The sequence below is a fragment of the Heloderma suspectum genome, chromosome 4 (assembly GCF_057233095.1).
Source record: "Heloderma suspectum isolate Gila_16-S chromosome 4, 16-S_ref, whole genome shotgun sequence".
Lineage (NCBI taxonomy): Eukaryota > Metazoa > Chordata > Lepidosauria > Squamata > Helodermatidae > Heloderma > Heloderma suspectum.
The window spans coordinates 15,098,394-15,124,045 of NC_139461.1; the positions used below are offsets into that span (position 1 = coordinate 15,098,394).

Here is a 25,652-nt window from a genome sequence, read left to right on the forward strand (position 1 = left end):
CTGTAGAAATTAATGTTCAAGAATTAATAGTTAGGGATACATGGAAGTCACTTACCTTTTCAAAGGGTGACATTCGAGGTGGGGGGGAGGCGCTCTGTCCCTCCCCCTGAAATTCTCCCCGGCTGGCTCCGCTCTGCGGAGATTCCGCGAAGCCACCAGCCGGGGCCGCCCGCAGCTAGGGTTGGCGGAGAATTTCTCCCCGAAACTTCGGGGGGCCGAGCGCCAACGTGTTCAGCCCCCCGAACAAGTTTCGGGGAGAAATCCTCTGAACCCCCCCCGCCCCCCGCCCCCCCCCGGGACGGGACTTACCTTCGCCGAATGTCCCACCCGACGGCGGGTCCGGCCAGCGGTTCGGCGGGTGTTGGAGCGGGGCAGTAGCGGCCGCCGCCGCCATTGCAATAAAAGAAAAAAAAACGCCCCCTGATAGGCGACGTAACGATTACCGTAGCCTATCACGGCTAGATTTGCAAAGTCAGCCGTGATAGGCTATGTCAATCGTCACGTAGCCTATCACGGGTGACTTTAAAAAAAAAAAAAAAGTGTGTACGGATAATGGCGGCCCCCATAGGGAGCCGCCATTCCCGTTCCTTATTTGGTCGCTGTAGTCTACGAAAAGATTTACGTAGACTACAGCGAAAATAAGGGCAACGCTATGAGGGCCGCCATTAGCGTACACACTTTTTTTTTTTTTTTAAAGTCACCCATGATAGACTATGTGACGATTGACATAGCGTATCATGGCTGACTTTGCAGATCTAGCCATGATAGGCTACGGTAATCGTCACGTAGCCTATCAGGGGGCGTTTTTTTTTTTTTAAAACCCTTTCGCGTTCGCGGCCGGGCGAGGTGGGAAGCCTCCTCCCCGGCCTGAATTTCGGCCGGGGCGAGGTGGGAAGCCTCCCCCCCGGCCTGAATTTTGGCCGGGGCAAGGCAGGAAGCCTCCCCCCCAGCCTGAACTTCGCGGGGGGAGCAGTGAAGCGCCTCCCCCCCACCGCGAACATCCTTCGAGGACAGGTCAGGGACTTTCGTCCACCCCTACCCGCAGCCAGACATCCGGCCACTGGGCATCCTGCAGGGACGCAAATGGTGGTGGACATAGCCGCCTCCATTTGCATCCCTGTATTTTGCTGTGATAGGCTACGTATATATTTACGTAGCCTATCACAGCACCCCCCCCCCCAAAACCAGTGGATGCAAATGGTGGTGGCTACGGTGGCTGCTATTTGTGTTCCCTTTTTTTTCCTACCGTAATAGCCTATGTAAGTATTTACGTAGGCTAAAACGGCAAAAAAAAAAAAAGGGAACGCTAATGGCAGCTGCCATAGCCGCTGCCATTTGCATCTACTGTTTTGTTTTGTTTTTTGCTGTGATAGGCTACATAATTATTTACATAGCTTATCACGGCTATAATGAGGAAGTGCAGATGGCATTCGCAAGTCAGCGTGGATGTCAGCAGGTAAGTGCTCCGTTTTGCGCACCTTTCGTGGGGTGAGAGGGTGGGGGGCTTCGTTCTGCCCCGGAGTTTGGGGGGCCGAATGCACAGGCATTCAGCCTCAGCAAGATCTGTGGCGGAATTCACTGACATCCCTATTAACAGTGCAATCCAATGGATGTTTATTTTGAATTAAATTTACAGAGATCTTGGGAAGGCAGCTAAGGCTGCAGTCCTTTGCCCACTTACCTGGGAGAAGGCCCAATTGGCCATTGAACATAGTGGGACTGACTTCTGAGTAAACATGCATAGGATTGTGTGATAGATCCTAAAAACTGGCACTAACCAGCCACATGCCTTGCCCCATAAGTAAATAATGATGGCAGTGCCTGCCTCATCCCCCGCTGCTGCCGTGGCCAGCACCGGCAGCAGTCCTGAATGGGTGGCTGGTGTTGCAGGAGATGAGGCCAGTGCCGGGCGGGCACACAGGCACGGAGCAGGGACAGGCAGAGAAGCCGAGGAGGAGAAGGGGGAGAGGAGGCTGCTGAGCTCCCTCAGTCTCTCTCTCTCTCTCTCTCTCCCCCGCCCTTTTGTCTGTCTACATAGTAGACAAGAGGCAGCCACCCACACTCCCTCTGCTCCCTCTGCCTTCCCTAGCAGACTGTGAGCTGGCTGGGGGCTGGCTTCAAAAGAAGTGCCGGAGTGAAGCCCAGGTATGACCCACCACCACTACACCGCTGACTCTCTCTCTCTCTCTCTCTCTCTCTCTCTCACACACACACACACACACGTACGCACGCACGCACACAAACACACACACACACACCCTGAAAACTGGAGTACTGTGCATGGATTGGAGGGAGGATGTTTGAATTCTTCACTAGGTTAGATTAAAATCTGAGCTGAGGATGAGATGAGGAGGGCATAGTGCATACCTCATTTTTAGGGTGAGCACTCAGACCCTCCATTAATTCTATGCTCGACTTTGTGTAAATTGAAACAAGGGACTGACTCACTGAACACTGTTATTTTAAACTAGACAGTTCACCAGTTACCTTATCCAGAAATTTAAACTTGTATAACAAGAGCAAGGGAGGAATTAAAGCAAAAAAAATAAAATAAATAAAAACCCCTCCCCAGCTCCAGCAGTTCCCAGGCCATGGGATTGATTGACTGATTTTATTACCTTTCTAGTCCACCCAATAACCAATGTTCTCTGGGTGGATGGAACTCATTCATCTGAAAGGGCCCAACACAATACAGACCGAAAAGCTGGTATGAAAGATGAGGAAATCTGTGTGACCTGCATGATGTGACCTACCAAAGTAAATGCAGCATACTAGCCAGATAGCTGTTGTGTGGTTTCTGCAGTTATAACTCCTAGGAGGTTTATTACTCTCCTAGCAGACCACCGGATTTGGCTGATGGACTTCCTCCAGCGTGGTGGGTCACACATTCTGCAAGCTTGTTCTGAGCAATGTGTGTTTAGGATTAGCATGTAAGGCATCCTGGAAATTTTTGTCTTTATGATTAGAGACTCAATGTTTCATATTTTTCTTCCAAAAGTATAACTTCTGATTAAAGTCACACTGCTCTATAATCAATTCTTCATCTTAACCTTGCCTTTTGACATTTCCAATTAGCCTATTGGAAAGAATAATAGCAAACTGCTTCTCGAACACTATCCCATTATGTGAAGATGGAAAACTAAGATACTCCTATTAATTTCCTCATGTGCAAATCAGTAATATAAATGTAGTCACTTATCTCTGTTATGTTTCATAAACCAAAGTTCATTTTTCAAGGTGATTGCAATTGGATGCAGTTAAATACAAGTTGGTGGGGGAGCTCAATTCACAATGTGAACACTGTCAAACATGGATCCAGCAAGCTGGGGTGACCATGTTGCATGCCTAAGCCAAGTAGGGGGCAGCACTGAGGCTATGTTGAATGTCCCTTCTCCCAAACTCTATACATTCTAGGGATGTACGAAAGTCACTTACCTTTTCGAAGATTGACATTCGTGGTGGAGGGGAGGCACTCCATCCCTCCCCCCGAAATTCTGTCCGGCCGGCTCCGCTCCGTGGAGATTCCGTGGAGCCGCCAGCCAGGGCCACCCACAGCTGGACATCTGGCTGCTGGGCAGCCTGCAGGTAAAACAAAAAACAAAAAAAAACAGCGTACGCAAATGGTGGCTGCTATGGTGGCCGCCATTTGCGTTCCCTTTTTTTCGCTGTTTTAGCCTACATAAATATTTAGGTAAGCTATTATGGCAAAAAAAAGGGGAACGCAAATAGCGTAGTGGCGCCATTTGCGTTCCTTTTTTTCCCGCCGTTTTAGCCTACGTAAATATTTATGTAAGCTATTACGGTGAAAAAAAAAGAACGCAAATAGCGCCCACTACACTATTTGTGTTCCCCTTTTTTTTCCGCCATAATAGCTTACGTAAATATTTACGTAGGCTACAACAGCAAAAAAAAGGGAACGCAAATGGCAGCTACCATAGCCGCCGCCATTTGCGTACGCTTTTTTTTTTTTAGCTTGCCGTGATAGGCTACGTAAATACTTATGTAGCCTATCACAGCCTCTGCAGGGATGCAAATGGCATCCCTGCATTAGCCGTGATAGGCTATGTAATTATTTATGTAGCCTATCATAGCTATGATGAGGAAGTGAATGGCGGCCATGCTGCGGCCGCCATTCACAAGACAGCGTGGATGGCAGCAGGTAAGTGCTCCATTTTGGGTGCCTTTTGTGGGGTGGGGGGGCGGGGGCTTCGTTCCTCCACGGATTTCGGGGGGCTGAATGCACTGGCATTCGGCCTCACTGAGATCCGTAGTGGAAATCTCTGACATCCCTAATACATTCAGCCAGATGTCTAAACAAAGCTCGTGCAAGTCGAATGTGCTTTGCTTGTGTGCATATGATGGGCGACTCTTTCAGGATTCCTGATCATGTGTAGAAAGCTTATACGTATATAACTTGTATGCACATAGACTTTATTTAGACATTTGGCTGAACACATAAAGATTGGGGTGCGTGGGAAGCAGGCATAATTCCACCTCTTCCCATGTTCACTGAATATGAACAAAATTCTTGTCTGTTGAACAGTGTACATATGATTCCTCACTACAATAAACCTTCCTTGAGTAGGCGTGGGAATAATGGCCAATTTATCTGAATGCAAATGTACACTTCCTGACATCCTTTCACTCCTTATTTTAATGCACTCCTGTTTGTTTTCTTTTTCCTTTTTGTAAGATATCAAACAGTGCATTACCCAGATGTGGTTAGCAGATTATATTTTCAGGGAGTGATCATATGAAATAATGTTCTGTATTGAAAAGATGTTGGCCTTCACAGCCTTAGTATAATCCATAGGCATTAACACTTACCATTTTATGAGTGCATAATAATACTTTAATCATAACATGGGTTTCACTGTGATAACCCTTCTCCCCAAATTAAACATGGGGAACATTTCTTTTTTTGTTGTTACCATCAAATGTCTTAAATCCTTCTGAAATGATTCTTATTAACTAGCATTCTTAGTGAAATGAATTTTCCCTCAGAATATCACCTTTGGAGGCATTAAAAGGAATACTATTTTTGTGTTGTTAAGGATGAAAGATTTTCATAAGGATTAAGGGATGATGGGGTTTCAATATTATGAAGTGATGGATGAATCGGTCACTTTGGTTTCTCTCCATTTCTTCTTCTTCTTCTTCTTCTTCTTCTTCTTCTTCTTCTTCTTCTTCTTCTTCTTCTTCTTTTCCAATCTGAAATTCAGTACCTCCTGAACTTTTATATATATGTGTGTGTGTGCGCGCGCGCGTGCATGCATGTTTGTATGGATTTTTTTGTACATTTATCCTAATACATGCATTTTTCTATACAATTTTGTCTAGCATTTTTGTAAGCACTTGTCCTTAATACAGGGGTGTAGAACCTGTTTCACCCCATGGGACAAATTCCAGTTTGGAGAAGCTTGTGGGGCCACATTCCAGTGGTGGGTGGGGTCCAAGGCAAAAGAGGTGTGGCCAATGTACCCCAAATACTAGCATATTGTAGCTTAAGGCTCTTACCGCCCGTAAGTAAACTTTAGGAGATGCATTTCAACTTGTTAGAATGGGGAAAAGTGCACAAAAAATAGGAAACCACCCAGCAATTGGTGGTCAGGGGAAAGGTGGTGGAGCCAGGGGAAGTGGGGGAAGTGAAGAACCCTGGGAGCTGGATTGGCACACCCAAAGTTCTGCATCCCTGCCTTAATATATGCCTTTTTTAGGGATGGTGTGGGCACCCTATTCAATCCGGGAATCTAGCAGAACCCCTCTCCACACACACCCCCCGAGCCCCACTTGCTGAGCCCCTCCTGTTTTTTAAATGGTGATCAGAAAAAAATGTGCATATTTGTATATGCACGAAAATGCACATTTTCATGAATGCACATATTTGCACATTTTTGTGATTGCCATTTTATTTTTCCAAAAATGCCTACTGCGGAGCTCAACGAGGCCACTGGGGTGATTGTGGGCTGCTTGCTGAGCACAGGATGGTCTTGAGTGCAGTCCTGAGACTGACGAGTGGGGGCAGGAGCTGGGCAGGCACCTGGACAGGGGTGGGTTCACACATTGCTAGCCTTTTGATGCTCTATTTCCTAAAATGTATGCTATTTTAATTTTATACATGATTTTCCCTAATGTAAACATTTTTAGTGCATTTTTTTTCATCCAGAGAATTGCAGTGCAAAATTAGGAGGATTGTGAAAGCTGAAAGATAATGGTGTTCTGGTTTGTATATTAGTTTGCAAAGTGCAAAATAGGCTCCTTCATAATAAAATGTGAAGCAAATGAATGCCCTCCCCCATCGCTAAGAAATTGTGTTTACCTATTCCTTCTGTAGTAAAGACAGGAGCAAGGGGAGTTGCCAGTTCATACTTGCAATGGGCCTATTGTTAGGTTTTATTTAGGAAAGCATGTGGGCCAAAGCAACGGGAAAGGAATGCAGAAGCCTGATAAACATCACTATCTGCGTGTGAGCTCTCGTCTCTCCCTGCGACATTTTTTTCCATGGTCCAGACAGTTACATGGGTTGTAAAACGTGATGCTGCAGTGTAAGTTCAAGCCTGTCGCTCAGTAGTAGAGCACGTGCTTTGAATACAGAAGGCCCCAGAAATCCCTGGCATTGCTGGTTAAGAGCTTCCAGCAGAGTTGAAAAGGACTCCTGCTTGAGACTGAGGAGGGCTGCTGCCAGCTTGACTGGATAAGGTATGGATTTGAGTCAGGATAAGGCAGCTTCATATGACTGGCCCAATGTGCCTCTTAGGGGTGTACGAAAGCCTGCTTACCTGGCTCCACCGGGTTCTGCAGGTGGGGGGAGGCGATCCATTCCTCCCCCTGGAATCCTCGATGGGGAGGAGGTGATCTGTTCCTCCACCCCCCTGGAATCTTGCCCAGATGGCTCCGCTCTGTGGCCAAGCCTCAGAGCTTCCGGCCAGGCCAACCTGCAGCAGGGTCTCCAGCCGCTGCCGGGCTGGTGCGGACGCAAATGGCATCCTGCGTAGGGGATGCCATTTGCATCCCTATGCAAGCCTGTGATAGGCTACATAAATATTTACGTAGCCTATCACAGCTAAAGCAGGGATGCAAATGGTGTCCCCTATGCCATTTGCATCCCTGCTTTAGCCGTGATAGGCCATGTAAACATATACGTAGCCTATCACGGGCCAGCATAGGGACGCAAATGGCCATTTGCAGCCGCAGCAGCTCGGCAGCGGTCAGAGCCGCCCCTGCCACCGCCGCTGGAGCCACAGCCAGATAGGGTCTGTTTTGTGGGGCTTTTGCGGGGTGGAGGGGTGGGGGGCTCCTTTCCACCATGGATTCCAGGGGGGCGAATTCAGTGGAATTCGGCCCCCCTGAGATCCGTGGCGGAATTCTCTAACATCCCTATACCTCCTTCAGGGAAAAAAAGGGAGCCAGTTGAGCTTGCTAATTAAGGCACATTATCCATATATAATGAGAGCAAACACAGTTCTCTCAGTGCCAGAACTTATGTAGCCCAAATGGCACCGTCCATGCACCAGAGGAAATTATCAGTAGGCTTGTGGGAACACAAATGTTTGCAGAAGTAATTAGTGGGACAGAAAAAAAAAGAAGGAAAAAAAACTTTAAGGGCAGGGGGGGAGAGCAGCCCAATGAAGATAGAGCATGATGATTGACAGTTGGGGAAGGGTGAAAAAATGGGTGGGAAAGGGAATGGAGTATCTTGAACAGGAACATAAGAACATAAGAAGAGCTGTGCTGGATCAGACCAGGTCCATCTAGTCCAGAATTCTGTTCACAGAGTGGCCAACCAGCTGTCGACCAGGAACAAGCAGGATACTAGCGCAACAGCACCCTCCCACCCATGTTCCCCAGCAACTGGTGTACATAGGCTCACTGCCTTTGGTACTGGAGGTAGCACATAACCGTCAGGACTAGTAGCCATGGATAACCTTCTTCTCCAGGAATTTGTCTAACCCCCTTTTAAAGCCATCCAGATTGGTGGCTGTCACTACCTCCACATTCTACAGCTACAGGATTTTGTCCCTCTCCTCCCTCCCTAAAACAGCTTGAGGAGGGTTACAATGCTGATAGATTACACAAGGGGTAGGCAACACTGTTGGGTCCATGGGCACATTCGCCTTTCCCGCCGCCCCCGGCAGTCTCTCTTCTCCTCCCCTGTATGGATCCCCCCTCCGCAGGTGGATCTTCTCTTTTCTCTCCCCCTGTACATTTTATCTTCCTCTTTTTTGAATCCTCTTTTCTCTGCTCTCTTCTGTGGATTCCCTCCCCTCATGGCTTCTCATTTCTGCCCCCTTCCTCCTCCTCCTCCTCTTCCTCAGTTGGGATTTCTCCTTTCTCCCTGCCACCACACACATGCTCCCTCATAATTTCAGTTGCTTCCTCCTCCTCCCACCCACCTGATATTTCCTTTCCACTGCTGCTGTACTTGTGCTTGCCTTATGCTCCTCCACCTACCTGTGCTTTCCTTTCTGCTGCTGTTCACCTCCTTCTCCTTTCCCTGCCTCCAATTCCCTTTCATCTCCAATGCCACACTCACTCCCATCTGCTCTCCCACTCACTCATTCACTCATTTGCTTGTTAAATCACCTGCCTGCCTGCTTGCTTCTGCACCCTCCTCCACACTTGCTAGCCACTTCTGCTCCTCCCACCTGCCCAACTGGCCAATCATTTCTGCTCCCCTTGCCCAGTTGCTCACTTGCCCTGCTGCTTCCCATGCTTTCCTCCACCGTTGTTGTTGCCATACTGCCACCTTCTGCACTATTCTGCACTAGCTTCCAAACCAGGTGCAAGGGCCCTCAGAACATGGAGTCACGGGAGTCACTGTCATTTCCTGTGCCTTCAAGATACCCTGAGGAGCATCAGACAACATGGACAGAGACCACAGGGCTTCCTCCCCCTACCAACAACAAATGGTGTTAACAATGACACAGAGAGGGGCCATAGCATGGGCTTCCCTGGGGCCGGCCCTACCATGAGTCAATGTGAGGCAATCTCCCCAGGCAGCAGATGCTTGGAGGTGACATCAAGAGGTTGGAGGAGAGAACAGTGTGCCATGCAGCCTCCCCAGTGCCCCCCCCCTCAGCTATTTTGCTGCCGTTAGGTGCAGTGGAGGATGCTGCCCCATCATTGGTATTGAAGATAGATTCAGTTGCTACTCCAGTTGGCTTTTGTACATGGAGTGGGAGGGGGCACCATCTTGTCCCTTGCCTCAGGCAGCAAAATATATTGAGCCTGGACCCCTCTAACATGGTCCTGCACTGATAATACTATTGCATTGTGTTCGTCATGGTATCTACCCCTGGAGGAAAATAAGAGCTCATCTGTTTGTGTCGTGCCCAAGCTCGAAGTTTGGAACTTGTGTAAACATGTTGCTGTGGGCTAAATGTGATTAGGCAGGCTGCTGCCACTAGGGCTGTATAAGAAATTCATTTCAATTCATTTTCTATCAGGGTTTACCCAGTTCTCACTGTCCAGACCAAACATGGTCTCAGACACAACCTGCAGTCGAAGTCCATACATTTCTCAGCTTGCAGTGTGATTCGCAGACCAAGAAAAGTGCAATCAACAGCCTGGGTGTATTTGAAAAATGCTCACAAATGCACTTTAATCAGTGGGAGAAGATTTGTGTGCATTTCAAAGATGCACACGATAGCTGCATATATCTGGAAAATATACATGGATTTTCATGCAAAAAGTGTGTGTGTGTGTGTGTGTGTGTGTGTGTGGAATACAGAGTTTGCAATCTGATACAAACTTGAGTCAGAATGAGCTTTGGGATGGAATTCGGACAAATTCAGGGAGCTCGAGTTTTGCTGATTCACACATCCCTATCTGCTGCAAGCATTCGATTAGGAGCCCTTGCAAAAATGAGCTTCCCTGTCTGAATGCTTACCAGTACTGAGGTGAGCAGGCTTGGCCCCCTTTGAGACTGTAATTGCCCCTGCCTCCTCACCTGTCCCACTGCCCAAAGCCATAGAAATATGCCTGCAACATTGGTGAAGGAGGCAAAGGAAGGGAAGCATGCTCTCAGAACCTCGGCAGAGCATACTCTCCTGCCAGAGGTGGGACTGTGGGTATCAGTCCCAGAATCTCTGGGAAATTCTGAGCTTTTGCAAGCTTCCAAACTAAATGTTTGCACCCCCCTAACCCCCCCCCCACTGTTTTCAGGTCAACCTTTGGGAGAGTTGTGCATCCCTGCACTTAATGGCAACTTGTGCATCCCTGCACTTAATAATCCCTGCACTTGTAACTGGAGTAATTCCCAGAGGAGTAGCCATGTTAGCTTACAGCAGCAAAAAGGTCTTGTGCCACCTTAAAGACTTAACACATTTATTATAACACATTATAGGTTTCATGGACTATAGTCATGCATTATTGGCATAAGCTTTACAAAAGCTTATGCCATGGTAAATGCTTTAGTCTTTAAGGTGCCCTGAGACTCTTTGCTGTTTTTGTAATTGGAGTGTTTCTCAACCTGAAACTGGAGTGTCTTGTCATATTTGACTAAAAGGCAATCATAGCAGCCACTCTTCAGGTAACATTTTATATGGCAATCTTAGAAGGAAGAAAAACAGAACAGAACACCTGTCTAAGGTGGATGCAGCATTTGCAGAGACATCATTGCAATGCTGGGCACGTCAATTAATTTGAGCACTGTTTTGTTCCTGAAGTCTCAGGCAGGAGGGTTGTTGTTTAGGGAAAGCTCAGAGTCTAGTATCTTCATGTATTTGCGTACTGATATTGTCATACTGTTTTTTTAGTCATTGGGGGGGGGGAAAGAGATTTTAAAATAATCATATTTGATTTAAAAATGAATAGCAAGTGGAAGAAATGTGGGGGGACACATGTTTTTCTTCCCTTGTATTTTTCCACCCTTGGTTGATATATGACTTGCTGGTTTCTTAATGCAAGTCTAATTTACCATCACCTTGCTAATTTAAACATCATCAAAGGATTTTGAGAGAAGGGGATGTTAATGCTCCGCATGGAGTTAGCAAAAGCAGATGTGGAGGAGGAGGAGAAGACAGAACCCCATCCACCCATCTGATTTCTGGAAATATATAGGACATGTTAAGATGTGATGGTTTTGCTTGTTAGAGTATGACGTCTTCAACTAAAATCTAATGTTACCTGGGAGGGGGGTGGCAGGTGTGTTCCTTAATGGGGGCAAAGCCCAACACTAGACAATTTTGGAACATCCAGCGGTGCAGCTCAGCACAACATTGTCTGCTTACTGAAGGTGCCTTTAGAGATTTTGGAGTATAACTCCCATTATCCCTGACCCCCAGCAATGCTGGCTGGGGCTGATGGGAGTTGTAGTATGAAACATCTGGAGGAGACCACATTAGAGAAAGCTGACTTAAGATTAACAGCCCCCCTCCCATTAAGTATCATGGGTCACATTCCACCAGGATGTTCTCCTTCTCAAGCCTCCTGGAAAGAAACAGGAAGGCATGCAAGAAGAGTCTAGAATCATAGAAACATAGGGCTGGAAGGGCCTACAAGACCATCGAGTCCAGCCCCCTGCTCAGTGCAGGAAGCCTGATTCCCAGGTGGTCTTCCATCCAAATACTAACAGCTGACCCTGTTTAGCTTCTGAGACCAGTCTGTTGTTCAGTCGTTCAGTCGTGTCCGACTCTTCGTGACCCCATGGACCATAGCACGCCAGGCCTTCCTGTCCTGCGCTCTCTCCCGGAGTGTGCTCAGGTTCATATTCATTGCATCGGTGATGCTATCTAGCCATCTCATCCTCTGCCGTCCCCTTCTCCTTTTGCCTTCAGTCTTTCCCAGCATCAGGGTCTTTTCCAGAGAGTTTTCTCTTCGCATTAGGTGGCCAAAATATTTGAGCTTCAGCTTCAGTATCTGTCCTTCCAATGAGCACTCAGGGTTGATTTCCTTTAGGATTGACTGATTTGACCTCCTTGCAGTCCGGGGGACTTGTAAGAGTCTTCTCCAGCACCACAGTTCGAAAGCATCAATTATTCGGCACTCAGCCTTCCTTATAGTCCAGCTCTCACAGCCATACGTTACTACTGGGAAAACCATAGCTTTGATTAGACGGACCTTTGTTGGCAAGGTGATGTCTCTGCTTCTTACCATGCTGTCTAGGTTTGCCATAGCTTTCCTCCCAAGGAGCAAGCGTCTTTTCATTTCATGGCTACAGTCACCGTCTGCAGTGATCTTGGAGCCCAAGAAAGTAAAATCTGTCACTGCTTCCATTTCTTCCCCTTCTAGATGCCAGGAAGTGATAGGGCCAGATGCCATGATCTTCATTTTTTTAATGTTGAGTTTCAAACCAGCTTTTGCAGTCTCCTCTTTCACCCTCAACAAGAGGCTCGTTAGATCCTCTTCACTTTCTGCCATTAGGGTGGTATTGTCTGCATATCGGAGGTTGTTGATAATTCTCCTAGCAATCTTAATTCTGACCTCTGATTCATCCCACCCGGCATTTCTCATGATGTACTCTGCATATAAGTTAAATAAGCAGGGTGACAATATGCAGCCTTGTTGTACTCCTTTCCCAATTTTGAACCACTCGGTTGTTCCATGTCCGGTTCTTACTGTTGCTTCTTGACCCTCGTACAGATTTCTCAGGAGACAGGTTAGGTGGTCTGGTACTCCCATCACTTTAAGAATTTGCCACATTTTGTTGTGATCCACACAATCAAAGGCTTTAGCATAGTCAATGAAGCAGAAATAGACGTTTTTCTGGAATTCTCTTGCTTTCTCCATGATGCAGCGAATGTTGGCGATTTGATCTCTAGTTCCTCTGCCTCTTCGAAACCCAGCTTGTACTTCCGGTAGTTCTTGGTTCGCATACTGCTGAAGCCTAGCTTGTAGGATTTTGAGCATCACCTTGCTGGCATGTGAAATGAGCTCAATTGTGCGGTAGTTTGAACACTCTTTGGCGTTACCCTTCTTTGGAATTGGAATGTAAACTGACCTTTTCCAGTCTTGTGGCCACTATTGAGTGTTCCACATTTGTTGGCATATTGAATGCAGCACTTTAACAGCATCATCTTTTAGGATTTTAAATAGTTCAGCTGGAATACTGTCATCTCCGCTAGCTTTGTTTTTACTAATGCTTCCTAAGGCCCACTTGACTTCACTCTCGAGGATGTCCTGCTCAAGTTCAGTGACCGCACTATCATGGCTATCAAGGACATTACTATCATGGCTATCAAGGACATTAAGATCTTTCCTGTATAGTTCTTCTGTGTATTCTTGCCACCTCTTCTTAATCTCATCTGCTTCTGTGAGGTCCCTGCCTTCTTTGTCCTTTATCATGCCCATCTTTGCACAAAACATTCCCTTGAGATCTCCAGTTTTCTTGAAGAGATCTCTAGTCTTTCCCATTCTGTTGTTTTCCTCGATTTCCTTGCATTGTTCATTTAAGAAGGCCTTCTTGTCTCTCCTTGCTATTCTCTGGAACTCTGCATTCAGTTGGATATATCTTCCCCTCTCTCACTTGCTTTTCGCTTCCCTTCTTTCCTCAGCTACTTGTAAAGCCTCATCAGACAGCCACTTGGCTTTCTTGCATTTCTTTTTCTTTGGGATGGATTGAGTTGCTGCCTCCTGAACAATATTACGGACCTCCATCCATAGTTCCTCAGGCACTCTGTCTATCAGGTCTAATCCCTGAAATCTATTCCTCACCTCCACTGTATATTCATAAGGGATATGATTTAGGTCATACCTGAATGGTTTAGTGGTTTTCCCTACGTTCTTCAGTTTCAGCCAAAATTTTGCAAGAAGCAGCTCATGATCTGAGCCACAGTCAGTCCAGGTCTTGTTTTTACTGACTGTATGGAGCTTCTCCATCTTTGGCTGCAAAGGACATAATCAATCTGATTTCGATATTGACCATCTGGTGATGTCCATGTGTAGAGTCGTCTCTTGTGCTGTTGGAAAAGAGTGTTTGCTATGATCAGCGTGTTCTCTTGGCAAAACTCTATTAGCTTTTGTCCTGCTTCATTTTGTACACCAAGGCCATGCTTGCCTGTTATCCCGGTGCTTTCTTGACTTCCTACTTTAGCATTCTAGTCCCCTATGATGAAGAGGACATCTTTTTTTGGTGTTAGTTCTAGAAGGTGTTGGAGGTCTTCATAGACCCGATCAACCTCAGCTTCTTCGGCCTCAGTGGTTGGGGCATAGACTTGAATTACTGTGATGTTGAATGGTTTGCCTTGGATTCGTACTGAGATCATTCTATCGTTTTTGAGATTGTACCCCAGTACTGCTTTTCCCACCCTTTTGTTGACTATGAGTGCTACTTCATTTCTTCTAAGTGATTCTTGGCCACAATAGTAGATATGATGGTCACCTGAATTAAATTCGCCCATGCCTGTCCATTTTAGTTTGCTGATTCCCAAGATGTCGATGTTCAATCTTGCCATCTCATGTTTGACCACTTCCAGCTTACCTTGATTCATTGATCTAACATTCCAGGTTCCTAAACAATATTGTTCTTTACAGCATCGGATTTTCTTTTCACCACCAGACACATCCACAGCTGAGTGTCCTTTCGGGTTTGGCCTAGCCGCTTCACTCTTTCTGGCACTACTTGGAAATACCCTCTGCTCTTCCCCAGTAGTATATTGGACACTTTCCGACCTGAGGGGCTCATCTTCCAGTGTCATATCTTTTAGCCTTGTGATACGTTCCATGGGGTTTTCTTGGCAAGAATACTGGAGTGGGTTGCCATTTCCTTCTCCAGTGGACCACATTTTGTCACAACTCTCTGCCATGATCTGTCCGTCTTGGATGGCCCTGCACGGCATAGCTTATGGCTTCACTGAGTTACGCAAGCCCCTTCGCCACAACAAGGCAGTGATCCATGAAGGGGTGAGACCAGTCTAGCAAAGATTAGATTTCTTTGTTGGCCTATTCATCCATCTCCTGCTTAGCTAACAGATAAACAGGCAAGACTGTGAAATGTCCTGCTTTCCATTAGATCTGGTGGTACACAGGAATTAATGTTTAGGAATTTACAAGGTCTGGTACCTGGTTAAAGAAACTTTAGTCACTTAGGTATGTGATTTTGTTTTTATGCATTGTTTAATGAATCAATCAAATTTGTGTATGAATAATGATATATTTTAAAGAAAATAAGAGCATACTTTACTTCTTCTTGTCTTGAACTTCAACAAGCTGTATTCTGTTACAACAACAACAAATGATCACAGTGCCAAAAATGTACAGTCCAGTCCCATCTCAAAAGTGGCAGTCTCTCCTGCATGGGAAAGAAGTGGGAAATCAACTTCTAGGATAGCAGCTGTCTCATGACTAGGGATGTTGGAGGAATCCATTTAGGGGATGGAGCTTGGTGAGTTTTCACTGGCTCGCCCCCCCACTGGCTCGCTCATCTGTGAGTTGGCCCAACGTGGCACAGAAAGAGTCTGAGCAGGTTGGCATTTTTTGGTGTTTTTTATTTGCATAAATTGTGATCTGTGCAAAAAAAACCGTGAGTGGTTTTATAGCACTGTAAATAGCACAATTTGTGCAAAAGACTGGCTGTGAGTGGTCTAATTTGTGCAAATTTGACCATCTGCGGCTGCAATTTTGCACAAATTACACTGTTTACAGCCACAATTTTGCACAAATTGTGATTTGTGCAAATAAATCCCCTCCAATAAAGTTCCCAGATTTTGGGAACTAACCCGTGGCTTAGTTCACAAAGGCAAACCAAGTCAGGGGTATTGTGGGGGCCTGTTTTTCCCATGACGGACAACCCTACTTCTGACTTGTATTAAAAGGGGGGGGGGTGTAATCGGTGTATTTATTTATTTGTTCATTTATTTATTCATTATCATGGAAAATAATAAAAAAAAAGAATGCTGCCCAGATTAGTCAGGGGTACCATTTTATTCAATCCCTGCGTTTTTAATTAATTTATCTGATTAATCAAACTAAATGTGGCACACTAGAATTAGCACAGCAAGTAACTAGTATGCAAAGAGGTCCTGTCTTGCAAGATTTCTGCAAGGCATTAGATCTCTGAGATCTGTGGAAGCCTGGGCTTACGCATTAATTCAGCAATTAATTAACTTTCAACAAGCTTTGCTTCCTCTTGCGGCCCATGTTTTTGGAAGGTTCATTTGAATTAGCATGCAGAGGAGGGGTCTCACACAATGCCAGTGCTTTCACCTAGCTATCTTAGGTCAAAGGCAACTTATTTTAATTACCAACAACACCGATTGAAAACCTTGTTGAAGCTGACCAGGAAAAAAAGAAAGAAAGCATAATCATGATGCCTCTCAGTTTACTTTGCAGTAGCATTTCCTGCATTGATTTAAAGCATAGAGGACCATTGTTATTCTAGAAGTTCTGGAAAAACACACACATCAACAAAAAAGAGTGCTGTGGCACCTTAAAGGCTAGCAAATTTATGATGGCATGCACATTTGTGGACTAGAGTCCACTTCATCAGAGTTGGATTGTGGAATGATTTCTTTGAAGTGCTTTAATCAGAAGCTTTCCATGGACTCTAGTTCATGAAAGCATATGCTGTATAAATGTGTTCAACTTTAAAGTTCCACAAGAGTCCTTGTTGGTTTTAAAGTAACAGATGAACATGGCTGCCCCTTTGAAGATGGGGGAAAATGTTCCACAACATCCTGTCATACACACAACCGTTTGAAATTAGTGTCTTAACATTAGGGATGGGTGGGAATTTTGCTTCAGTTTGGGTTTGAAAATAATTTACCAACATGATCGTTCCACCAATTGGCTGGAACATGCGGGTCAGGGACACTTTTGCAGGGATGGAAGAGAGAGATGAGGCTTATCCAGTGTGGCGTGTTGTCTCATAACATGCGGTTGAAAGGTGGGGCATTGCTGAGAATTTATAAGCCTGCTCTGGCCCCTGTCTCAGCCTCTTTCCTTTCAGCTGCACCCTCCCTTCCTCCCTTTCAGTACAGGATTAGCGGGTCGCTCTTTCCTGGGTCAGAGTAGGATTTTTTTTATTTCCTCCAACTGATTGGCAGTGCTGGTGTATTTTTTGCCTACTCTGTCCTGGAGTGCAGGACCTGGGTTAATTTAGTTCAGCTGAGGCAGATTAATCTGGTCACATTTGGTTGCTGTTTTGGTTGGCAGGGAAGTGCGGGAAGTGACAGGTAGGGATTAAGGAGTGGTGAGCAGCCTGAGGCACCTTTATGGTGATTAGCCATTCCTGAGACTTGTCACTTAGGGCCGCATGGCCTAGTGGCAGGGTAAGGATGGCTTCTGGAGCTAACCTGCCTCATCCACTGTGTGACACTGGGGAGCAGTGGTCTGGGAAGGCGGCCCTAAACATTAGAAGGTATGGGTTAAGAAAGGAGTGGGAATATCCTACCCACTCCTGTCTCGAGGCCCTAGGCTGAATCTACACATAGCAGTTATACCGTTATCATACCGTTATCACAACTATTGGTACACATAACACCAGTGGGCACCAATAGTTATGATAATGGCATGATAACGGTATAACTGCTATGTGCAGATTCAGCCCTAATGGCTCAAAGGCTGATGCCTGACCTGGAGTAAGCCTCCCACACAATCAGTTTTCCCCCTTCTGTAGATTCTGGTTAATAATTAAATAAATGTGGCCCATTTCCCATCCAACACCATTGTCTTGTCTCTTTATTTCCACTATCACTGCAAATACAGTGGTTGAGTGTGTCTTGTTGTTGAACCATGGCTTGTTTGTTGAACAGTGGGTTCGTATGTTGCCTGAACCCAGGACATTTTCCTCAGGGTGGCTTGTTCACCACGCAGTGTGGATTGTTAACCACCTTGAACAACCCAACAACAAGCTATGGGTTCTCAAGGTGGCTTGCTTGAGAAAAATAAGCCACAATGCATGGTTAACAAGCCACCCTGGGGAAAATGTCCTGGGTTCAGACAACACACTAACCCATGGTTCAGCAAACAATCCAGGGTTCAGCAACAACCCAGACTGACTGAACCACTCAGTATGGGTTAGCCTGTTGTGTAAACCTAGTTGCAGTGTTTACTAGAGGGGTTATCTTGTGGAATGAGAGTAGGGATGGGGGAGAATTTCTCCCCGAAACTTCGGGGGGCTGAGCGCCAACGCATTCGGTCCTCTGAAGGTTGTTCGGGGAGAACTTCTCTGCCCCCCCGCCCCACCCGGGATGGGACTTACCTTTCATGAATGTCCCTCCCGGTGGCGGGTCCCGGCGGCGGTTCGGCAGGTCTTCGTCAGGGGCGGGGGCGACAGCCGGTCTCTCGACCGGTTGCAGGTGCCGCCATTACAAGCAAAGTAAAAAAAACAACAACGCCCCTGTGATAGGCTACGTAACGATTAACGTAGCCTATCACGGCTAGATTTGCAAAGTCAGCAAATAGCATTGCCCTTATTTTCGCCGTAGTCTACGTAAATCTTTACGTAGGCTACAGGGACCAAATAAGGAACACGAATGGCGGCTCCCTATGGGGGCCGCCATTTCCGTAAGCGCTTTTTTTTTTTTTTAAGTCACCCGTGATAGGCTACGTGATGATTAACGTAGCCTATCACGGCTGACTTTGCAGATCTAGCCATGATAGGCTACGTAAATCGTCACATAGCCTATCACGGGGGCGTTTTGTTTTGTTTTTTACTTTTTATTTCGCGGCCGGGCAAGGCGAGGCGCCTCCTCCCCGGCCTGAATTTCGACCGGGCGAGGCGGGAAGCCTCCCCCCCGGCCTGAATTTTGGCCGGGCGAGGAGGGAAGCCTCCCCCCCGGCCTGAACTTCAGGGGGAGCAGCGAAGTGCCTCCCCCCCACCGCGAAGCAAGCTGCGAGACCAGGTAAGTGACTTTCGTGCACTCCTAAATGAGAGAACATCAGGACTTTTTAAAAAATCCATTTTAATTGTGAGAAGCAGCAAATCTCCTTAGAGGCAGCCTCTCAGTGGCCACCATTTTCTCTTTCCTACAATGCACCTGACTGAGGCAAAATCTCATGCATTTTGGGAAAATGAAACAGTGGATGCCAGGCAGATTGCAGCAGCCCAATTCTATCTGGAAAGCTGGCAGAACCTCCCCTGCCTGTACCCCAAGCCCCACTCACTGAGCCCTTGCCCCCACTTGCTGCCTGCTCATGCTCGGTGAGCAGCCCGTACTCACCCTGGCAGCCTCATCGAGCTCCACAATTGCCATTTTTTGAAAAATAAAATGGCATTCGGAAAAACATGCATATTTGCATATGTGTGAAAATGCGCATTTTTGTCCATGTGCATATTCGTGTATGCAAAAATGCACATTTGTGCGAATGCGCATATTACGTGTGTGTGAAAATGCAGATATTTTTTTCAAACTTAATAAAGCGCAGCTGGTCGCTCAAGGAAGGCCTCTCAAAATAACAATGTCTTCAGAAGGCACCAAAAGAACCCAGCGTTGGTGCCTCTCCAACCTCCAAAGGCCACATGTGCATTCAGGCCAAGGTACAGCTCCCTTCTTGAACTTCTAGGGACACAGGGGAGAGGGATGAATTGTGAAGAATGTTTGCAACTCAAACAAGGAACATTTTTTTTAAAAAAAAATGCATCCAAAAATATCCCCCAAAGACAAACTTGTGAGAGTGATTTACCAGGGCCTGGTACTATTAAATCTGGAGATTCCCTGGAGACCATCAGCATGTTTACAATTCTCCCGAGGACCCAGATATGCCTTTATAATTGATTAACCCAGTAGAAATAATGCCTCTAACATGCTGCAAGCAGTGGTCTCAGCCAGAGTATATTTGAAAGAGAAAATGTCATTAGGTTTTGCACCTCTGAAGGCAGCCAGTATATCAAATAATACACAGCGAGACAGATTTTAAAATTTTAAAAATCAAATAATACAGACAAATTGCTTTTCTCTTTCATCCCACTACATTGAGAAGTGAATACATTTGGCCTTCAAGGCAATTTGCCTGATGACTCTAAAATGATGAGTTTTAAATGAAAATAAATAGGACCATGTCAATTGTCTTTGAGAAGCTTATCTGCCTCATGCATTTTTTTCCTTGCTACTGCAAGTAGAGCAAAGTAAATGAGTGTTCATTGTTTGCTGTCCATGCATCCATTGCCGTCCTTGGCTGACAAGGTAGGACTGAACACGGAAGGGTTTCAGTATGTTACAGAATATTCTGGAAGGAAAACATGGTTAGTATTCCAGAGATCCAGTTCACAATTGAAGCCAGAAGAGATGAAAAGAAGAAGGCCCACGTGGTGTATCTGCCATTGGGATGTATCATGTAGGAGTTTAATTTTCACTGTGGTTTCATTTCACAGCCAAGGTCACTTTTTTTCTTTGTAACTATTTTCTAACTCCCAAGTCAGCAAATGTCTAGTTCTTGGACCTTCCTAGGTTCCTCTTTCTGTGACCTTCCATGAGCTCCATGAAAATATCTCACTAACTGTAAGGCCCCAGGCCTGAACCAAGCTACTAGTAGTTTTAGAGGGGCTTAGATGCCCCCTAATGCTCTCTGACTTGGTTCAGAAGGCTGATGTTTTCCTTAACAGGCCTCTTGATTTACCAGGATGAGTCAAAGGGTGGTAGTCAAGCACATTCCATACTAATGAGTGGAGCATCTTATCAAGATGTGCCTGGGAAGTGAAGTTTGTCTGTCTTAAAGCTGCAGGTGGCTGTGCTGGGAACCAAGCACTGCTAGTCTGTGCTGGGAATGAATGCTAGTTGGTGCTTGCTAGTGTCACACTGCTTCACAGCTGACATGTATGGTATAAGGCCCATTGTACCCCATGGCTCTGGGTTCAGAGAAGCTGTCTGATCCAACCATTGGGTCTGCCTGTGTGCTATAAGTTACTCAATAAAGTATCTCCTTGTAAGTAAACCTGGATCTGATTTATCACTATCTTGGCACCTCTAAATTAAGAGCTCAATGCCTACTGCAGGGAAAGGAAAGGAAAGGTTCCTCCTGTGCAAGCACCGAGTCATTGCTGACTCCTAGAGGGACGCCGCTTTCGCTGGCATTTTCATGGCAGACTGTAGCGGGGTGGTTTGCCATTGCTTTCCCCAGGCGTGACTACCTTTTCCCCAGCAAGCTGGGTACTCATTTTACTGACCTCGGAAGGATGGAAGGCTGAGTCAAGCTGAGCCGGCTACCTGGGACCCAGCTTCCTCTGGGATCGAACTCAGGTCATGGGGAGAGTTGCAGTTGCAATACTGCCACCTACTACTCTGCGCCACAGGCTCTACTGCAGGGGCAATACACTAACTAGTATACTGAGTCTGATTTTGTTTTGCAGGTGATTCGATCCTTTGCTCAGCCTGTGTCCATGAGAACAGCGTCTACAGCAAAGTGTTTCAGATCTTGTACAGGAATGAAGAGATTATCATTAATGAATCCATGAACTTCAGGGTTCACCTTCTCCTAGATGGCGAGAGGGTGAGGTGTTTTCTTCTTTCTTTTTTTCTAATACAGTTCTCTCTCTCTCTCTCTCTCTCTCACACACACACACACACACATGAACACATGTACACACGCACAGACACACTGCATGCACATAGTGCACAGACTGAAGCCCTATTCAAATCTGAGAAAATTGTCCTTTACTTATCAGCTGCTGTTTTCAGTCACAAACAGTTATATGTTACTAGGGATGTTGTGAGACTCCATGGAGTGGAGGTGGAGTCCTTTGGACTTCCTCTGCCCATCTGCCTGGACCCCACTTGCTGGAGCATTCACACCTGTAATATAGGATAAATGGATCCTTTATGGCCACCAGATACACAACATTACCTACCGAGAAGTGTTTGGTCCACCACTGTTGCTCACCATGGCAGCCCACTAGGGAGGATGGGCAGCTGCTGGGTGCTCGCCAAGCCATGGGTTGCTCGCTTAGAGGGTCCATGAACATCTCAGGAGGGTGGGCAAGAAGGAGTCTGTCAGGATCCACCCCCCCACAGACTGTTGTGACATCACTAATTGGTTGGAGATCCTCCACAGACACAGGAGGCTCTCTTCAGACCATCTCCCTCCATAAGTACAGGGTGACAGAAACACATGAGGAGGGGGCAGAGTTAGAGCACTACCTCTTCTTGCATGTTTATTATACTCCATTTAATATAGGGGTGTGTGTCACTGGGAATTTGGATTTTTTCTGGCTCAGTGGAGTTCTGTGGAATGTAAAACTCACTTTGCGTCTGCGAGCTGAGGTGCGGGCTGTTCTGGGAACTTTTGTGCTCATTTTTGAGGGTTTCACAATTTGTACAAACTCCTGAGCAATTTGGGCAAATTGCAGTCAACTTCGCACAAATTATGACTAAATTTGCACAAATACAGCTGTAATTTGTGCAAATTGCTCAGATATTTGTGCAAATCACAGAACTTAAAAAAAAAGTTGCAAAATTCCTGGAAATCTGCAAACTGGCCTGACTCGCTGCAGGTTGAGTTGGGCATGGAAATGAAGTTCAGGGGGCTGAGCCTAGGAAAACTGGTTAAACTCCCCCCCCCCAACAGTTTTCTTTGACATCCCTAGTTTAAAAACACCCGAATAGGGCTTCGATCTTGCCCTGTTGACAGAGTAAGGTACCAGTGTGACTGCCCTGCTGTCACATGAACCAGTTCCTTGCAAAAAGGAAATCTACTTCTCTCTCTCTCTCTCTCTCTCTCTCTCTCTCTCTCTCTCTCTCTCATAAAGACACTACAGAATCTATAGTATAAATAAATATAAATATCAAATTCGGATGATTGAGGATATATGGGGATATGATGAGATGGAGATATCACAGGGCTGAATCCAGACTAAGTTACTTACACTTAGATCCCATTGAAATCAATGGGAGAAGTTGATGGTGACTTATGCCCTTTTGCTTTCAATGTAAACTAAGGGCAACTAACCTATTTTGGATCCATTCCATAATATTCAAATAAGAACATTTTAATGGATGGAAGGAAAGAACTTTGATGTCTGTTGCTGAACAGTTTCAGGTGGGAAACACCAGAGGTTTTCCATCCTGTGGACACAGATGTCCCCCACTCTTCCCCAGCTTGCTGTTGGTAGGAAAGAAGTGTGGGAGATGGGATAGAAGCAGTAGGAGTTGGAAAGACACCATGTTAATAGGAAAGGAAGGAAAGGTTCCTCCTGTGCAAGCACTGGGTCATTACTGACCCCTAGAGGGATGCCACTTACGCTGGCGTTTCCGTGGCAGACTATAGTGGGGTGGTTTGCCATTGCCTTCCCCAGTCATGACTACCTTTCCCCCAGAAAGCTGGGTCCTCATTTTACTGGCCTCGGAAGGATGAAGGGCTGAGTCGACCTGAGCCGGCTACCCGAGACCCGGCTTCCGCTGGGATCGAACTCAGGTCATGGGGAGAGTTTCGGTTGCAATACTGCCGCCTACCACTCTGCGCCACATGTGGCCATAAAGGATGTTGATAGACAAGGGATTAATAGGCAGTCATTTCTGAAGCAGGTGCATAACTCCTCAGTAAGCCTGTGTCTGAGCCATTACAGATACCCAAACTACCCAAAGTTACACTCTCTCGCCCTTTACTAACTAGTCCTGACAAACAAATGGTAAACCTTACATCTGGCCTGTACCACTTTAGACTACAGATGTATGTGTGTGTGTGTGTGTGTGCACATGCATGTGTGCATGTGTGTGTGGCATGACTGCATACATCAGGACATAGCTTGAGCAACATGGATAGCTTGAGCAACATGGCCTGAGCTATGGCCTTTTGGAGCAACCTTGGTTGCTCTTCCATCCTGACTTCTGGCTTGATCCTCAGTCCTATCTCCAGCTTTGTTCTCTGGTTCTGATGTGCTCTTCGGACTTGACAACTGGCTTTGCTCCATGGCTCCTGGCTCACCTCAGACTGCTGCCTACAGCCTCTCCCAAAGGCCCCTACACATACCTGCAGATGGCATTCATCTCAGCGGGTTACAGCTTAGGCAGGCCTGCTTCAGGCAAAACATTGGTTTATGAGAACCAGGCCACTTTGGACAGGGGTGGAGGAGATACCTGCAACAGATCAGGGCTATGGTACTGGGGGGAGATGTTAAGCCTTTCACCAGTCTGACCCACTCTCCTTCCAGAGGTTTAATTTGCCCCGGAGGAGACCATTTACAGATACTCATTAAACACCTAGCAACTCAAGAATGAGTGGACTACAGATTAGGAAAATGATGTGAGGGGAGAAAGTTGAAACCCCTTCCCACTGTGTTGTGTTACTAATGTGTCCCCCTCACCCCCTGCATTTTAAGAAATCACAGGAGATTCAGTCATAGATCTCCCAATGTCACATATGGTTTGGCCCTTAACATTCTTTTTTTAATGATGATTGCTATATTATCATCACCATCTTCATCATCATCATTGTCGCCACCACCACCACCATGTTCTTCATCGTCTGTTGTTTCTTTCTTTATATTTACTTTTGTTTTGTTACAAAGAACAGATTACCCATTTTCAAGGATAAATGATCAAATCAGGTACTTATCCACTCACAATCACTTCAGTATAAATGTTTGTTGGATATCAATCTAACAATATGACTGAATTTGACACTGAGAAATTGATCTGTATGTACGATGCTGAATATGGCCCTTAACATTCTGTGTTGTTCTTTGTCCTCTGGAATTGAGGGAGCTCACTCTCGGCTGTTTCCCACCATAAGAGAGCCATAATGTGTGGGAGGTCCTCAGTTTAATTCCCACATCTCCATGTTAAAACCACCACCACCACAGGAAGCATGTCCCACTGTGTTCCCTGCACCTCCAAGGCTTCACCTCTATGCCTTAGCAGCCTGGACAGACTTTCACACACAGGACAACTTAGCTGGCCCAGGACCTACCATCTCAGTACTCCATCCTTTAAGTTATAGGCCAGCTGGCCTCTGTGGTAGTTATTTTTCCTCAGTGCCACTTTAGCCTACATGTTGATCGATACTTACTGATGGTTGATGAGAATTTTCTGTCTGGGGTAAATGGGTGGTGATTTATTTGTGCCCATTAAGAACACAAGAACATAAGAAAAGCTACGCTGGATCAGACCAAGGGTCCATCTAGTCCAGCATTCTGTTCACACAGTGGCCAACCGGATGTCAACCAGGAACCCACAAGCAGGACACGACTGCAACAGCACCCTCCTGCCCATATTCCCCAGCAACCTCTATACATAGGCTCACTGCTCTGGTACTGGAGGTAGCACCTAGCCATCAAGATAGCCTTTTCCTCCAGGAATTTGTCCAACACCCTTGTAAAGCCATCCAAACTGGTGGCCATCACACCATCTTCTGGTAGTGAATTCCATAGTTCAACTATGGGCTGTGTGAAGAAGTCCTTCCAATGGAGAGCTTCCCCTGACAGAGCTCTCACACACTTCAGGTTGCATTTCACCTTACTGTTACCAACCTCTATCTCTGTCTGTCATCCCTGTTTGTTGTGGGGCTTAGCTTGTCATAGCAGTTTGTCTTTTTTGGTAACCTTTACAGGCAGAAGAGGCACTCAGTGAAGCAGATTTTCAACTCAAGCTGGACCTGCACTTCACAGACAGTGAACAATTGTGAGCACCTTTCACTTTACTAAGGCAGCACCTCGGGGTGATAGAATGATGAGATCTTGTGAATTCTGATAAGAACAGTCTTGATCTTCCCCTCCCAGACTAAAGTGTAGATCAGAACATATCTGTCTGTCAGATTCCACACTCCTCTGAATGTTACGACAT

At 46.2% G+C, this 25,652-nt stretch overlaps 1 protein-coding gene across 1 annotated transcript in view; it reads left to right on the plus strand.

Annotated features, from left to right (window-relative positions):
* The window catches only part of FAM135B (family with sequence similarity 135 member B), a 186,134-nt gene that overhangs the window by 67,823 nt on the left and 92,659 nt on the right, over positions 1-25,652 (plus strand). The window contains exons 3-4 of the mRNA XM_084848731.1: positions 21,227-21,366; positions 25,420-25,490. Of these exons, the coding sequence (XP_084704857.1) occupies positions 21,227-21,366; positions 25,420-25,490 (211 nt within the window). The remainder of the gene's footprint in view (positions 1-21,226; positions 21,367-25,419; positions 25,491-25,652) is intronic.